At 39.6% G+C, this 17921-nt stretch overlaps 1 protein-coding gene across 1 annotated transcript; it reads left to right on the plus strand.

Moving 5' to 3' along the window:
• Nucleotides 1-767: 767 nt before the first annotated feature.
• On the plus strand, nucleotides 768-17111 carry prpf6 (PRP6 pre-mRNA processing factor 6 homolog (S. cerevisiae)). The gene is made up of 21 exons (XM_085393248.1): nucleotides 768-995; nucleotides 1497-1659; nucleotides 1796-1914; nucleotides 2035-2113; nucleotides 2985-3161; nucleotides 3698-3826; nucleotides 3955-4049; nucleotides 4149-4305; nucleotides 4561-4723; nucleotides 5430-5548; nucleotides 5657-5875; nucleotides 12648-12770; nucleotides 12874-12995; nucleotides 13163-13301; nucleotides 13436-13555; nucleotides 14389-14565; nucleotides 14724-14857; nucleotides 15153-15244; nucleotides 15851-15965; nucleotides 16117-16243; nucleotides 16718-17111. The coding sequence occupies exons 1-21, from the start codon at nucleotides 808-810 to the stop codon at nucleotides 16868-16870; spliced, it is 2910 nt and encodes a 969-aa protein (XP_085249374.1). The 5' UTR covers nucleotides 768-807; the 3' UTR covers nucleotides 16871-17111.
• The last annotated feature ends 810 nt before the right edge of the window (nucleotides 17112-17921 follow it).

The raw sequence follows: 17921 nt of genomic DNA on the forward strand, positions 1-17921 counted from the left end.
CTATTTTACCACTGTGTGTTTCAGTTAGGGTGTTTCTGTGCCATGTGTCCCATCAAGTGGTCAGGTTCAGGTGGTCCATTTATGACATATTGTTATGGGAAAACAAAACCATAAAATAAATGAATGAAATAATGTGAGAAGTTTATTTCGGTATTTGATTATCAGGGAACTGCCAGGATGTTTGTACCATTGGGGTTAAGTAGAATGAAGTACAAATATCTCAGAATAAAACAATATGTAGCTTTTTGGTGTTTTCACACAAAAGTCAGATGATAGTTTATGCAACACCATCCATCCATCCACTTATTCTAACAGGCTTGTCTTTGCACTGTTGGAGGAAGGCATGGAGACACAGGGAGAGCATGCAAACTCCTCAGAGAAAAGCTCCAGAATGAATTTGAACCCACGACCTTCTTGCTGTGAAGCAACAGTCGGGCCCTTGAGTTCAATGAGTTTCCATAGCGGCATTATTTTTCAGGATGTGGTGCCCTCTTGTGACTTTTGTGCAAATTTCAATCTGCTGAAAACATAAGTAAAGAAATAAATTCATCCACATAGTCTCACAGCAAGTTGCATTCAAAACAATAAATATTAACCGAATAGTTAATGTATAACAGTTTTGCTATAACTAAACTAAAATAGTATTGAATACAATGTAAAATAAAGATAGTAATAATAATATTTAATAATCCGCCAGTCCTGTGGGGGCGCTGCCAGGCGTTTCTAGACCTTAGGCCTCTTTTTCCTCGGAGCGGAAGCTCGACTGTTGTTTATCCGGCTCTGCATCGTCTCGTCGTGTGAGCAACGATGGCTAGCACTGGTGCAAAACAAGCGCCTAAAATTGTCTCCAAAACTTCTGCGGGAGGCACCGGGGCGGCGGGGGCTAGTGGTGGGCCCCCGATAATGCCCCTCGCCTCTCCGCTCATGGGGAAAAAGAAAAAGCCGTTTCTAGGGATGCCTGCTCCGCTCGGTTACGTTCCCGGTCTCGGCAGAGGGTGAGCTAACTTAAAGCTACATGCTGCTAGCCAGATTGACCCTTTTTTTTTTTTTTTCCAATCGTACTAACCCAAGTTAATAATGAGTAAAATTTAAGTACAAGGTAGTTTTACAATACATTAATTAATTGGTTAATATATATATATAATTTATACGTGAATAAAGTGCATATCGTTTCCTTTACCATGGCAAGTACGCCAGACTATGAAGTTTTTAAATAGTTTAGTGGTTTTATGATTTAATTGCTTTACCAAACGTGAACTGTTAAATTGAAATTTAATTCAAATATAGTTAAATGTCAATATATGCTCTTCCTAAATCCATAGTCATCTAATATATAATCTGTTTTAGACAAGCGAGCAAAATTTAAGTTAAAAAGTCATAGTGATCAAAATAGTGTTATGTCACTGTGTTATAGAGAAGAGTAAAGACCTCGCGGTATAATTTTGGCCTGGCTGTGTTTATTTATGTCACATTTAAATGAATGCTTTTCCCTCCAGTGCCACCGGTTTCACCACCCGATCTGATATCGGTCCTGCTCGTGATGCCAATGATCCAGTGGATGACCGGCATGCACCCCCTGGAAAGAGGACGGTCGGGGACCAAATGAAAAAGAACCAGGATGATGATGATGAAGATCTGAATGACACCAACTATGATGAGGTATCTGTGATTTGTTGTAGATAAAGTTTTTTTTTTCTGAGAGTTTAAATGATCAAGTCACAATTTTAAAGCCAATTTCTTTTATTATGAGCAGTTAATTTGATAATCTTGTCATACTTTGTTGTTTCTCTTGTAGTTTAATGGTTATGCAGGTAGCTTGTTCTCAAGTGGGCCCTATGAGAAAGATGATGAGGAAGCCGATGCTATATATGCAGCGCTGGACAAGAGGATGGATGAAAGACGCAAAGAAAGAAGGTTACAAAAAAAAGAGTCTATTGTTTAATTGTTTATCAATGCACAGTGTATTTGTTTTCAAATATATTATGGATTTTATATTGCAGGAGTCTTTTGTTCATGGTTGTCGTTGTATTTTAGGGAGCTGAGAGAAAAGGAGGAAATTGAGAAATACCGTATGGAGCGACCAAAGATTCAGCAGCAGTTCTCAGATTTAAAGGTAAGAGATTGACCCTAATATTCCAAACCTCTCTTCAGTATCATTTATGGAGTTAAAAAATCTAATGTTGTCTTCTTTTTGCACTAAAAGCATCTTAAATGCATTTTGGTTTTATTGGCTTTATTATCATATCTACAGAAGAAAAGGATTAATATTATCCAATGCAATTCTTTGGTTGAATCAGAATCAGAAGGCTTTTTTTAATGCCTGAGGAAATTATGTGATCAGAGTTTCTCCAAGACTGTAAGAACAGCAGCTAACTAAAATAAATTAAATATTTCAATATATTGCAAAGTTATGCAATATAATAAAATAGCTCTAATATAAAAAAAATGGCTTTAATTATAAATGGCTTTAATGATAAATGTCCCAGTATATTACACAAATGAAATATATAGTTGACATTGTGGTGCCCCTCTTGTCATACTGTGCTTTTTTGTTTTCTCTGTAGAGGATGTGCAAATAGTAAGCATGTGCAGGCAGTACAGCATACACTGTGCTTTAAATGGAAGAATTGTACAATGAGATAGCCACAGGCAGGATCGGTTATAGTCTCTAGATTCATGATTTTTAAGCAATGAATTCCCAGGCTAAGATCTTTCTGTGAAAATAGCTTAGTCATAGCCTAGTAGTGAAAAGTGCCTTGCATGTTTGTCTCTGAAACAGTGTTCCCTTTTCTTCTTGTTTTACTGAGGAAATAAAATACTGATTAAAATAGAGGTGCTATTTTAATCAGTACAGATATTTGCAGATTCTGTGCAGTAAATCACATTTAGCTTAGGTACTCAGGTATTATCAAACAATCGTAAATGAAAGCAATGCTCACATCCGATTCTTTTCTCCAACATCTTTCTTTACTATTTCTCTACAGAGGAAGCTTGCAGAGGTGTCAGAGGAGGAATGGCTGAGCATTCCTGAAGTGGGAGATGCCAGAAACAAGCGCCAGAGGAATCCCCGCTATGAGAAGCTCACCCCTGTCCCCGACAGCTTCTTCTCCAAACACTTGCAGAGTGGAGAGAACCACACCTCTGTTGACCCATTGCAAGGGGTCAGTATACTGTGTATACAAATAGAAATAATTTTTGTAACTCATATTTACTTCCAAGTGCACTTCACTAAACTTCAGGGTGTAGTTTCACTATGGCCCAGCAGGAGTCAGGATATCTCCTTGGAAAAAAAGTTACTCTCCAGTTACAGCAGTTTGCTCAGTTTTTCTCTGTTTAACAGACTGGACACCTGTTGCTACAGTAATTGGTCACACGAACTTTGTTGGCATTTAAAATACATTTGAAAGGGACACTTCATTGACCTGTGCATGCAGGTAGACGTCCATGAATTGAAAATGGAGACATGCGTGCTGATTTAAAAAGTTGAGTTTTTTAAGAGGTATAGCCTCCTAACAGAGAAAAAGTCATTGCTTGACTTTAAATTAAAAGATTGAAGTAATTTGTGTCATTTTGCATTGGCTAGAAAAGTGTTACATGATTCAGGCTTTTGTTTCAAGAGCTGTTTAAACGTGCCATGACAGACTTCTCACAGACTGTGTTGCTCCTCTCTGTTGACATTGTTTCCTATCTCTACTAGCTGGGAGGTCTGAACACACCTTATCCAGGAAGCATGACACCTGGTCTGATGACACCAGGGACCGGAGAACTGGATATGAGGAAAATTGGTCAGGCCAGAAACACACTCATGGATATGAGGCTCAGTCAGGTAAATGATGCATCACCTAGCGCAACTTTCACTTTTACTTTCTTCTAGGATTCATGCTGCTGCCATTATACTGATAGAAACAACTTAACTATTCTCTATCCCTTTGTCTACATGTTTTCTGTATTCAGGTGTCTGACTCAGTGAGTGGACAAACAGTAGTGGATCCCAAGGGTTACTTGACAGATCTTAACTCTATGATCCCCACTTATGGAGGAGACATCAGGTAGAGAGACACTGACAGCATCAGATTGCTATATTTGTGTAAAAGAAGTTGCTGTGTGTATATGTGTTTAATCGCTTATTTGTGGCTCTGCTTGTTCAGTGACATCAAGAAGGCTCGTCTGCTGCTGAAATCAGTGAGGGAAACAAATCCCCATCACCCACCTGCCTGGATTGCTTCTGCCAGGCTGGAGGAGGTGACTGGGAAGTTGCAGGTGGCCAGAAACCTGATCATGAAAGGCACAGAGATGTGTCCGAAGGTAAAGGAAGTTAAACAGTACAATAAAACTATTAAATGACAACACAAGGATGCTGATGTTTTCTGGATATTTTGCTCAAATTAACCCTATAATCTCTAAGATTGCATTTCTTAGAATATGGTATTAGTATATCGCTAGTATTATAATGTAACAGCTGCTTAAATTTAAGACGTAACATTACTTCTTGAATAAGTTGCAAATGGGGGCAATGGTTTGTGCTTTCCTGTTTAAATAAGTGTTTTCCCTTTGGATTAGAGTGAGGATGTGTGGCTGGAGGCTGCCAGGCTCCAGCCTGGTGACACAGCCAAAGCGGTGGTAGCCCAGGCTGTCCGTCACCTTCCACAGTCTGTGCGCATCTATATCCGAGCTGCAGAGCTGGAGACAGACGTCAGGGCTAAGAAACGAGTCCTCAGAAAGGGTAAGGTTGTCGTTTATCCCCTCCAATATTTAACAAAAAGCTTTTTTGTGTGTTTGTGTTTATTTATTCACAGATTACCAGAAATTCGTCTTCCTGTTATGATATGAGCCGAAGTTCATGCGCCTTCCCAGCAATGCATATCAGAATGAACCATTTCTGCCAAAAGAAAGAAACTTAATTTCTGCAGGGCCAAAACTCAAGACCAGTCTCAATCTGTTTATCTTCTTATAAAATCACCCGCACAGATCTGCTCACTTTCTTTATTCATAAGGTTGCAACAAAAGATTTTATCACAGTTACATTTGGCAGCTGTGTTTCTGGCTTCTTGTCAAAGCGAGACCATGGTGTCAATGCTCTAACTTACGCACACACACAAACGCTTATTAACACTTCCCAGCAGCATACCCTACTGACAGAGATGGATCAGCGTTTCCTCTGAGGAAGAGCTTACTCCGCCTCTACATGTTCAGTTGCCTCTGCTCTACTTTTCTCAGTTACATACAAAGCACACTCCCATCCCAGCTGACACTGTTGAAAATATGTTATTTATTTTTGTTGTCTGTGCTTGTGTGTTCTCTGAGCTCTATAGGATCTTTGTTAAATAGTTTTTGTGTTCTTGTTTTTATGAATTCTTGCATTGAAGTTATTCAAAATAAAAAGCATCAGCAAAATAACTTAGTACTTATTTAACTGTTCCCTGTCATAGCGCTGGAAAATGTATCCAAGTCAGTTCGACTGTGGAAGACAGCTGTTGAACTGGAGGAACCAGAGGATGCCAGGATCATGCTCAGCAGAGCTGTGGAGTGTTGCCCTACAAGTGTGGAGGTACTTCACCAACATGAACATTTGGAAATTGGACTGAATGTCTCAGAGTGCAGCACAATATATGAACATATGCAATGAACTTTATAACTAACTCTCTGTCCTCTCTAGCTCTGGCTGGCACTGGCCCGGTTAGAGACGTATGAGAACGCTCGTCGTGTCCTGAACAAAGCTCGAGAGAATATCCCCACTGATCGCCACATCTGGATCACTGCTGCGAAGCTGGAGGAGGCCAATGGGAACACTCAGATGGTCGAAAAGATCATTGACCGAGCCATCACTTCTCTGCGTGCCAATGGTGTGGAGATCAACAGAGAACAGTGGATACAGGTTTGTTTCTGGGGCTTTCTGTTTTCTTTGAAATGACTGAGAAGATAAAGGGAGACCAAATTGCTTGTTATTTTTATTCATAAATGAGTGGCTCCCACTTTGAACTGTGATGTGCTTTAAACCTGCATTCGATCTGAAGGCTAACAGACTTTTTGTGACTTTTTGAGTCCTCAGCTATCAAGCTGAGGACTCAAAAAGTCACAAAAAGTCAAAATGGAAAAAATGGCTTTCTTAGCATTTAAATTTTCAATATGATTTAATGGGATCAGTCACTCATTTCAGGACATGCTGAAGGGAAAAAAATTGAGTATGTTTCCTTAAAAAAAAAAGAGGATATGCTCATTGGCTAACAACTTGTGATTGACCAGGCAACAGCCAATAAACAAGCCATTTCACAGGCATGCTCATTCGTCTTTGTCACATCCCATTTTTTAACCAAGATGGCAACAGTAAGATCACTACAGCACACAAAAAACACTAGCACAAAAGTGAGTCATGCCTGAATGAGGGAATCACTTTAACCCTTTAAAGCCGGTCAGAGCAGGCACGCTCCGTTTTGCGTAACTTTTTTAAAATCCCGGTAGCACTGCAACCGTTTAAGCTAGTGCAATAATTTTTTTTGCATATGAAACCGGAGGAGTTGAACTTACATTTGATGCCATCAGCTTGTCCTAGGTCGCAGTTTCCTTCCACGCATAGCTTTGCAAAAATTGCATAAAAAGCACTTGCAGCAACAAAAACATAATATTCCAGAAACACGCTTTGCCGATCCGATCAGCTATTTGTAGAGCTGGGCGATAGAACGATAACGATATGTATCACGATATAACTTTTTCTCGATAGAAAAATTAAACTATCGCGATAGACCTCGCCGCTCTTGTCCTCTTAAAAAAAAAAAAAAAAAAAAAAAGAACAGCCAATCCAAATTAAGTAGCGCAGAGCCGAACCAATCACAGCCGCAGCGCCACGTCACGTGACTTGTTACGTACAGCACAAGTGCCAAGCCGCACATGTGTATTTGTTTGGGAAGCAGCCAGCCACCCTACCGCCCGGGTAATTAAGGAAAAGAGTGAGCCGACTAGAGAAATCAACCGAGCGTGACCGAAGGTTACCGAAGAGAAAACAGATGATGGTTCCAATGCCGGAGAGATTGTCGAACGGAAGAGCCATAGAAGTTCCGTAGTGTGAAGGTATTTCGGCTATTTCAAGTCTGACAAAAAACAGAGTAGCGTGCACTGTAAATTGTGCCGAAAGCAAGTCTGGAAATACAATAAACTGGTGCATGCGCTACGTCCACACGTACCCGGGTATTTTTGAAAACGCAGATTTTTCTATGCGTTTGCACTAGGGCAGGGCGATATGGCAAAAAATATTTATCACGATATAGATTTGAAAATTTGCGATAACGATATAACTGACGATATAATTGACGCAAAACAAAATACAACTCTACAACTTTTTTAGTGGAAAAAAACCCCATCAATTTGTTTTTGTTTAAACAAACAGCTGTTTATTTTAACGTGCATTACAGCCACACAAAATTCAACAGTGGTTATCCTGTTATATACATGGTTATCCATAATCATGTATATCCACAAAACTTAAGAGGTGCTTTGTAACAAAAGTGCAGTGTGCAAAATCAATAAGTCAAATAATAATATTGCACAAACTCTTGAGTAAAAACAAAACAAACAAAAAACAGATAAATTATGCTACTGCTCCTGGAAGTTTTTCTACATTTCAAGTTTTAAGATTCTTTGTCAGAAACACTAACATGTTCACAGATGCGGGCTTAAGGGAGGACCTTTGACAAGTTACAACATTTCCACCTGTGCTGAACAACCTTTCAGATGCAGAGCTAGTTGCTGGAATGCAGAGGTATTTCCTAGCTAATCTGCTGATGTGGGGAAAGTTTACTGTGTGAACTTTCCACCACGAAAGAGGATCACACTCACTGTCTGCTGGTGGACTATTCACATAACATCTCAGTTCAGATGATAACCTCTCTGCAGTTACCTCCATCTTGCCACTAACTGGTCCCTTCAAAAAACTCCTGAGACACTTCTTTTGCTTTTTAACAGCTCCCTGATTTGTTTGGTCACCAGTAGATGTATGAAGTGTTTCTGAAAAACCTGTGATACCCTGGTGTGGGACAAGATGCTCTAGTTCACTCATGACTTGAACTTTGATGGCTTTGCTTTCTCTCTCACTGAAATATTCTGTATGAAACCGTGGATCAAGGAAAGAAGCCATGTTAACAAGCCTCTCTGTGACACTGTCTGTGTAGCTTTTGTTCATGTAGTCAAGTATTGCTGTTTTGATGTCTTTGGTCAGCTCAGTGTCACCTTCTTTTACTTTTAACATGTCATTGTTAAACATCTGAAGAACAGGCTTAACACATGAAATGGTTACATACTCTTCAGCAGAGAAAGCATCTGTAAACTCTAGGAGTGGATTCAGTGCAGTGCTGACCGAGTCAAGCACTTCAATGTCTTGCCATGTCAACATGAGGTGCCTTGTGGTTTTATCAGCAGCTAAAACCTGTGTTATAGCTTTTTCTTGTTCCAGCAGCCGTTGGATCATTCTCTGCTTTGAACCCCAACGAGTGCAACATTCAGTTATGAGTTTGTGTTCTGGTAGGCCCAGTTCCTTTTGGGCAGCCTGCAGAGCTCGCTGGCGCTTCCAGCTATGGCCAAAAGCAGCAACAATCTTCTTTCCCACTCCAACTGCTCGTTCGATCCTTGGGTCCTTCACACTTCTTTCTAAAAGACATACATTTAAAAGGAAACACAGTTTCAACAGCACTATTAATGCGGTGTGGAATGTGACATTTAAGTTGTATAACACACAATTATTTACACACACATCTCTCTCTCTCTCTCTAATATATATATATATATATATATATATATATATATATATATATATATATATATATATCTTGCAGTACAACTACCCACATTCAGAGATTAATAACACAAACAGTATTATTACCATCATTTAAACTGATGCAATAAGTTTTTAATCTGACGTTATAATTAACTTACCTATAGCAAAAAAACCCCAAAAAAACGTACCTATTGCAATGTGCAGGCGATGTCCGAAGCATGAAAGTCTGGTCCAGTTGTTGAGTGCGACGGCTTTCACAATGTTGGCCCCGTTGTCAGACGTCACACACACTTGTTTTTCCTCCTGAAGATTCCACGAGCTGAGGAACTCTTTTAAGACTCTGGCTATATTTTCCCCAGTATGGTCCTCGGGGAAAAAACATGTTTCGAGGCACTTGTTTTGTAGCTTCCAGTCTTTGTCCACATAATGTATTGTGAGGCTCATGTAGGGGTCTGATGTTCGGCTTGACCACATGTCCGTGGTGGACGCAAAAAACTCCACCGAAGATAACGCATTTGACACCTCAGTACGGACCTCTTCATATAAAGCAGGCAAGGCGACTTTAGAGAAGTATTTCTTTGTGGGTAGCTTGTAGCGTGGATCGAACGTTTTAAGCATCTTTTTGAAACCTTCTCTTTCCACACTCTGAATAGGCATCATATCCCTGGCTAAACAATGTGTCACTGCATTAGTTAGCTCCCCCCAGCGTTTGTTACTTTTGTCATAAGGCATGGAGCTATTTAAAGCTACGTAGATTGTTTGTTGAGTCATCTTCTTTGGTCTTACCACCTCGCTAGTTGAAGCGGACAACTCTTCACGTGCTTTAATGGCTTTTTTGTACTCAGAGGAGTGCTTCTGCTTCAAATGATAAAATAGGTTTGTAGTGTTTCCTCCCTTCGCCGCGATGGCCCGCTTGCATGTTCTACAAAAAATTTTGCTTTGGTGGGTATCCGATGGACGAAAACCAAACCACTTCCACACCACCGAAGTTGCACCGTTTTTACTGACCAATTCTGGCTCACCCGCTTCATTCAAAGACGCGCCTTCGTCCGTGTCATCCTCCATTGCCGCCATACTTTTTCTGCCATGTGCGTATGAAAACAAAGGCACTGCGCATGCGCATTTTGCCCACATTCAATCGCGATATTACATTTTCCTATCGTTGCCGAACTTTATACCGGTATTATCGTGAACGGTATAATATGGCCCAGCCCTAGTTTGCACCTTTCGTCCACACGTAAATGGCGTTTTTGGTCACTGAAAACGAAGATTTTTGAAAACTCCCGTTTTTGCATTTACGTGTGGACTAGAAAAACGGAGAAAACGCAGCGTCAAAGGTGTGCGCATTTTTTGACGTCACACTGTGCACCACGTTATTGTTTCGGTGAAATGAATTTCTACAATACTGTTACTTGTACTCTCTGCAGTGTTTAAATGCTTACATATACACACAGTTACTGTCCCTCCACACATACGACTCGGTTCTGCTTCTATGCCCCGACTCGGTTCTGCTTCTATGCCCCAGCTTTGTTTACTATTTCTCACCGAGGCTTCTAGACTTCTGATTGGCCAACATTTCTGCACGGTTAGGAATCTAGTGCCACCTGCTGCTTCGGCATGTTCATAGCAGCGTTTTCCTTCATTTCTGCCTTTATGTGTGGACGGTGTGTGGATTATGTGTGGATTATTTTTTAAAACGAAAACGGAAAATCTCCGTTTTCAAAAATACCCGTGTACGTGTGGACGTAGCCTCAGTCTCTGACTGGAAGCGCTAATTCGTCATTCGGCTTTTGTCAGACTAAAGTAACTGTTAAAACTGTTTGAAAAGCTAAGCTATACAACAAGGAGAGATTGAGAATTTCCTTTTAGTTCTCAGTTTATTTGATATTGACAAAAGTTAGTCAGTTTTGTCTGTTCTTCTGTAAAACAAACTAAGATTTATTTTTAGAATTAATATTTTGTTTCTAAGTGGAATTGACAATTTAGGAGTCTGATTCGTTTGTTCTATTTTGAAACTTAAACGCTTTAGCGGCTGCCTTTTGTGTAGTTTGCAATATTTGCCTTTATTTATCTGAAAAAGTCTCATGTTCCTTAAGTACATCTACCCTGTTGAACTTATTATGGGAAATAAATATTTAAATAAAAACAAGCTGCTGATTATTTCACATTTTACTTGTGAGCAACGGCACATTTAAATCTTACAAATATAGTTATTTGGCTTATATCGTGATAGATATCGTTATCGCCTGAAATGAAAAAAACATCGTGATATGAAAAAATCTTATATCGCCCAGCTCTAGCTATTTGTAACACTTCCTATATCCAACAGCGCGAACTATCGCATGTCCGCCATGACCTGCCCGAAACTGGAAGTGACGTCATTTTGCGGAAATGTAGTTTTTTTTTACCATCAGGGCCTTATGAGCCTATACTGGTGTTTTTAAAAGTTATGTTTGACTTTATGACTTTCTGTGTCGTTTCTGGGATGCTTAGGACTCGTATTGCACTGCTGGAAATAGTTTATTTTGATGCATATGCTGTTTTTTTTTTTTTGCAAATTTGCATTATAATATTTATTTTCATTTTTCCTGCAGTATATAAAAATTGGTGTATTTCAAAAATAAAACTATGAAGACACTTTAAAATAAATTTCCTGTGGTGGGAAACTATTCTGTGCAACTTTTTTGTATTTGCAGTTTTGAGGGGTAAGCCTCTTAAATTTCTCTAACTAGAAATATATGTTAAAAAAACAAAAACGATTTTAAATTTTTTTGTAGTTTATTGCACTTTTTTGCAAATTATGTTATTACTATGCACTTAATGCAGACATGTTATTTAAATTTGAGCTATAATGGTTGTATTGATGTATATCAACTTGAAATGCTCCCAAAAATGGCTCTACAGCATGTAAAAATATAATATAAGCTCTGGCGAACTTGGTTCTATGGTAGGTCTTAAAGGGTTAACTAAGTGAGGAAGCCAATAATGTGACGTATCCTGTTTCTGAAAAGGCCCAAAGATTCACGCTGAACAGCCTGCTGCACTTAAACTTGAAGCGAGGATCTGTTTTGGGAGATTTCATACGAACTTGTTATTGCGAATTGTTCATTGGTTGTTGTTGGACTTACTCTTTTAGAGACTTTGCTGTGGAGTTAAGTTTGTAAGTCTGCAAGAGCAAATTAAAACCTTGCAAAGACAAACTACTGATTTATTTTACATTTACATGACTAGAGTCCCCTAAAGGCTCCAGAGAATTGCCTGTTTACACATTACCTGTCTCACTGTTGTGAAGAGAAAACGGCTTTTAGCCAGAATATGCGGAACACTTATCCAAACAACTTTGAAGTCAACCCTACTCTTCCTTGGCTCCCCAGCAATCCACTTGCCAAGTGTGGGACATGTTAAATGAATGGTTTGTGAGAACAGCAAACAACTCACACAAGATCCTCAAAGAGATGCCAGTAATGTTTCATCTGGATGCAAAACAACACACCACTGTGTCTAATGTTTTCTTTAGTGCAGTACACAGCTGTTTTGCAGTAATTGGCTTTAACTGAAATTCCTCTTTTGCATAGTTGTTTTATTTGTTTCTTTTTTCTTTTTTTTGCCAGTGGTATTTTTTTCTTGTCACCGCAAATATTTGCTTATTAATGTCTGTCAGCTTTAATATTATTATTATTTTATAAATCTGCAGGTGTTCTGATGTCAGTTTTAAAATTTCTTTCTAATTAATATTAGAATTATTTTTGTGTTAATCACTTTATCATTTCATTTGAATGGCTTACCTAGAATTGATACCAGCAGTTCATCCAGTAATTTTTGCACCCTTCTTCTTCTTCTACCAAAGTGTCTATCCTTCTAAATGCTTGTTCATACCCTGCAGGACGCAGAGGAGTGTGACAAAGCAAGTAGTGTGGCTACCTGCCAGGCTGTGATAAGGGCTGTCATAGGGATTGGAATTGAGGAGGAGGACCGCAAACACACCTGGATGGAAGATGCCGAGAGTGTAAGTATAGAGAGATTAGTTTGGGTTTTTTAAAATAAGTTTTTTACATACTTGCTGTTGTAGTTAAATTTAACAATGAGATGGTTGTGTGTTTGTGCCTCAGTGTGTGGCCCATGGGGCGCTGGAGTGTGCCAGGGCCATCTATGCCCATGCTCTCCAAGTATTCCCAAGTAAAAAAAGTGTCTGGCTTAGAGCTGCCTACTTTGAGAAGAACCATGGCACCAGGTGACAATCTTTAATTTCCAAATGCAAACATTAGCAGTCAGAAGGTGACAGTTGCTGTTTCGCATCACTATACTTATTTATTCTTTTTTGCTCCTGTGCTTTATGACCTGCTGCTTCGTCGTCGCCGCCGCATCCATTATTCTTTCATGGCACATTTAATTTCTCAGAGAGTCCTTGGAGGCTTTACTTCAGAGGGCTGTGGCTCACTGCCCCAAAGCAGAGGTATTGTGGCTAATGGGTGCCAAGTCCAAGTGGCTTGCTGAGGATGTGCCAGCAGCCAGAAGCATCCTTGCTCTGGCCTTCCAGGTAATTAAAAAGCATTCACTTCTCGATACAGCATGTCAAATATTAGAGTAATCTATGTATACCTATGTCTAACTCTGTTATCCTGTGTCTTCTGCTTCTCCTCTCCCTCTGTCCTCCTCTGTCTGTTTTCATAGGCTAACCCAAACAGTGAAGAGATCTGGCTTGCTGCTGTCAAACTGGAGTCGGAGAATAATGAGTATGAAAGAGCCCGTCGACTGCTAGCCAAGGCCCGCAGCAGTGCACCAACAGCCAGGGTAAGTGTATCTGTGTGAATTTCAGAGTAGGGAACTATTGTAAAGGTTACTTCGTAGAAAGGATAAAAGTTAATACTTGGTTTTCTGTTTGAGCTTTTAATACTTGGTTGAATTATAGAATTGCCTAAAAAGCTATTAAAGGAAACTGAATATTTTTATAAGAAGATTAATGAAATCAAGTTGTTCAGGTTATCTCATGTCACTTGCACTGAGTATGACTGCGTTTGCATTGAATCAATCCTGTCCTTTCACTTTGACTGGCCTTTTATGAACTGTACTACATTGTGTTTTTCATGTAGTGTTATTAATTTTTGAACTCTGACACATTTTGGATGAGTGATTCAAGTGTTAGTTTATTTTTCTGTTTTGAAACCACTGCTCTCTACATAATGGTGCAATTTCCTTGAGGTTGTTTCTGGGAACACTGTCAGGTTCAGGCTTGCAGGTTTTCCACAGATTATGCCGTTAAGTACCACATAGGCTGACAGATGTGTCAGCCAAGCTTTTAAACCACCACTCTGTCTGTCAAGTGACCTGGCAACACTCCCCTTTATCTTTGTTGTATGCTGACAGATGTGAGTAAGAGAATCTGCCTTAATGTTTGCTGTACTGCTTGTCCTATCAGATAACACAAAGTTTTAGTGTTAACCACTTAAGCATTTAGGCAAAAACTTAGCAAGTTGGCATTTGATAAAACTGATGTATAGACTTGCAAGTACTGGGGTTCAGTATAAGCATTTTCCTTGTTTTACATTATTCTGTTTCAGGTGTATTACAATGCATTTGCAAATATAAAACTTCATAGGTCTCATTTGTATTTGTAATCTCTACAGGTGTTTATGAAGTCAGTGAAATTGGAGTGGGTGTTGGGAAACATAGAAGCTGCCCAGGAGTTGTGCACCGAGGCCCTGAAGCACTACGAGGACTTCCCTAAGCTTTGGATGATGCGAGGCCAAATCGAGGAGCAATGTGAAAATATGGATAAAGCTAGAGAGGCCTATAACCAAGGGGTGAGGATGGGGTTATGTTTGGGGCGTGGGTTTGTTTTACCGGTAGTATTGGATTGACCACAAATGCAAAGGAAGGAAGTGTTTTATTTTTTGATGAAAATGAGTGTATCATTAAAAACCAGAGTAAGGGTTAAGGATTTTTATTTTCATTGGTACAGTTAAAGAAGTGTCCCCACTCTGTGCCACTGTGGTTGTTGCTGTCACATTTGGAAGAGAGAGTGGGACAGCTGACCAGAGCCAGAGCAATCCTCGAGAAGGCGCGGCTCAAGAATCCCCAGACCGCTGAGCTGTGGTAAGAAAATACACGACAACAAGGAACTAGGAAGAGTTTGGAAAAGGTCACCTGCGCAGCAGTGTATTTTAGCATATGCAGGTTTTTTTTCTCTCCTATCCATGAAAACCTGTAAAAGGTTACAGCTGGAAAACATTATATTTGTGCCTCCAAACTAGAAGCAGGCTTAATTTGCTTTTGCAAAACCACATCAACCGAAACTGGCACATCAAGAACATATATAACACCAACACCATTTATTGCCATAAATTCTGAAATAAAGGCATCTAAAAGTACATATGATCTTATTAATCAGGCTGGAGTCAGTCAGATTGGAGTACAGGGCTGGACTGAAGAACATTGCCAATACGCTGATGGCCAAAGCCCTGCAGGAGTGCCCAAATTCAGGTGTGTATAAAATGCTGCTATAGATGGAAAAGCTTTGTTTTTCTGAACCTGTATTAGTGCAAAAAACCCAACATCAATGTATTTTCAGTTAAACAAGCAACTGTTTTTTATGTGGATTAAAGTTATATAAAAATTTGACAGTTTAACCAAAAGGCATTTCCAGTGGAAATTGGCCGACATATCCTCAGCATAACCATGTATAATATCCACAAAACTTAAAAGAGGTTAAACACACACAATACGGCAATATTATGTTGAAGCACAGTACGTATCACTCCGCGAGGCTCCTGCCTACGATAGCCATAATACTCAGACAATCCATCAAGCGGTGCAGGTTCGTAGCTTAGCAAAGTCTTGCTAAAACATTTGACAGATTTTCGAGCGCCGTGTACCACATAAAATCGTTTTGAAGTAGGCTGTGCCAGATTGGAGTCTTTGGCGGGCCGAATCTGGCCCCTGGGTATTTAGTTTGTGATCCCTGCTTTAGATGGTTTGTTTTCCTCTGTGCCCTTCACGTTTATGCAGACTTAACTTTCGTTCATTGCACTGGCACTATTGGACTTTAATGCACAAATTTCAATCTCCTTTTATTTTCTTCCTTCAAAGGTATCCTGTGGGCTGAGGCAGTGTTTTTGGAGGCCAGGCCCCAGAGGAAGACAAAGAGTGTGGATGCTTTGAAGAAGTGTGAACATGATCCACACGTCTTGCTCGCTGTAGCCAAGTATGACTTGAACTTTTCACTCCCTTTAGTAATAGCTATTACTTTTTGTGATAACCTACAATATAAAAATGTGTATTTTGTTGGTGTTTTACATTCAGCAGACCTTTCTGTATGAAACTCTTAACATTTTGAGATGTTCTGCATATGTCAGGTTGTTCTGGAGTGAGCGTAAGATCACCAAGTCTAGAGAGTGGTTCCTCAGGACCGTAAAGATTGAGCCAGATCTGGGGGATGCTTGGGCTTTCTTCTACAAGTTTGAGCTGCAGCATGGCACAGAGGTAAGGATCTGGTGTCTAGACTTGTGCTATTTTGTTCATGCATTAATAAGTTGATTAAATCATTTGAAGTTTGATTCAAACCTGCTGCCTGGCTGGGGGCTTTCTGTGTGGAGTTTTCTAGTTCTTCATGTAGCTGTGTGAGTTTTCCTCAGTATTGATTGCATTGGTCCAGTTTTACTCCAGGCGTTGGTTGTGAATCAATTGTTTGTTATTACTTAGTGTTATTGTATGAAGTGGATATGTCAGCTGCTATAAACTTAAAATTTTCAGATTTATGTTCAGTCGTTAAAATGTGCAGTAAAACATGTGAAATCATACATGATAAACATGTAATTAGTTTTTCCAGCTGCATGATTTATGGTATACATTCTTGCTTTTTTTTCCTTTCTTCACAAAGTTGGTAGTCACTTGTTTGTGTGGCCGGTCCATGTGTTGTGCTGTGATTGTATAACATTACTGCTCTGTATGCTTCAGGAGCAGCAGGAAGAGGTGCGAAAACGCTGTGAGAATGCAGAGCCCCGTCATGGAGAGCTGTGGTGTGCCGAGTCCAAACATGTACTAAACTGGCAGAAGAAGACAGGAGAGATCTTAGCACAGGTAGCCAGCAAGATCAAGAACACATTCTGAGAGTGGGGAAATTTGGACTGAAAACACCTGGAGGACTCTGGCAGTCACCAGTATAGAAGTGAGCAGCTATTGACATGCTTATTCTGTAACAGGACTTGCCCATCTCTGGCAGATTTAAAGTATTTACACACGCCCTTACATTTTTTTGTTGTTGTATGTGTCAGGAGAAAGTAATGATTTGACGTCAAAGTGACGGAATCTGTGGATGTTTTTTAAAAATAAAAATAAAAAATCAAAGTGACTGATGGTTACCCTCTTCATCCTGATATGCAGTAAGGAGATCTTTGGCTGCGATGTGAGATTTTTGTGGATACGTTTTTGATCTGTCTGTGTGTATGGGGTTTCAAGGTGTGGCCTCAGCTATCGTTGTGATTTGGCTTCTTTGTTAAAATCCTTGTCTTATACTCTCCTAAAAGTGCTAGAAGAGTACCCTTAGGTGTCCTCTCGGATTTCACAGCATTTTTCTGTTATTATTTAAACCTCCTGAGTCATGCTCTGCTTGATGTTGAAGATCAGAGGTGGTGTGTTTTGTTTTGTTTTGTTTTGTTTTGTTTTGTTTTGTTTTGTTAAAACATTGAATTTTGTTTTGCTTCAGGTCCCACACGCCTTCTGGCAAATAATACATTGTTTTCCCTTTGCAACTCTGCTGTGAAGATGCAACCGATGAATCATCTAGTAAGCAGCTGTCGCATGTGCATTGAATAATTAAAGAGAAAAACACCCATTCTAGTGATTCATTCATTCATTTTTAAATCCACCTTTTTAGAATATTACTGAGTATAAAAGGTTACTTTCAGGTTTATTAAATAAATGATTATGTCATAGTAAATCTGCCGTTCTCTTCTCTTTGGTTTAGAGTCATGCAGAGTGTCTCCCATCTTTTTTATCCAATAATCCCTGCTGTTATTTTATAGTTCTGCCGTGTTGGATCATTCAGCATCATCTAAATTTTAATATATTACCACAGAATTCTTCCAAAGGTCTGCCTAGTTCAGCTAACAACCTGACTAACTTTACCGATATCGATCAAATATCACAGTCTGCACTCCCA

Source organism: Rhamphochromis longiceps, linkage group LG20 (genome assembly GCF_057381845.1).
Source record: "Rhamphochromis longiceps isolate RC_006_pf linkage group LG20, R_longiceps_female_GT1.1, whole genome shotgun sequence".
Taxonomy (NCBI): Eukaryota; Metazoa; Chordata; class Actinopteri; order Cichliformes; family Cichlidae; genus Rhamphochromis; species Rhamphochromis longiceps.

What these genes read in the sequence shown, in the direction of transcription:
- prpf6 (XM_085393248.1), top strand. Translation starts at nt 808, where the DNA reads ATGGCTAGCACTGGTGCAAAACAAGCGCCTAAAATTGTCTCCAAAACT. An exon ending in GTTCCCGGTCTCGGCAGAGG is followed by an intron (nt 996 to 1,496) that starts GTGAGCTAACTT and finishes TTTTCCCTCCAG; the next exon opens with TGCCACCGGTTTCACCACCC. An exon ending in GAAACGAGTCCTCAGAAAGG is followed by an intron (nt 4,724 to 5,429) that starts GTAAGGTTGTCG and finishes TCCCTGTCATAG; the next exon opens with CGCTGGAAAATGTATCCAAG.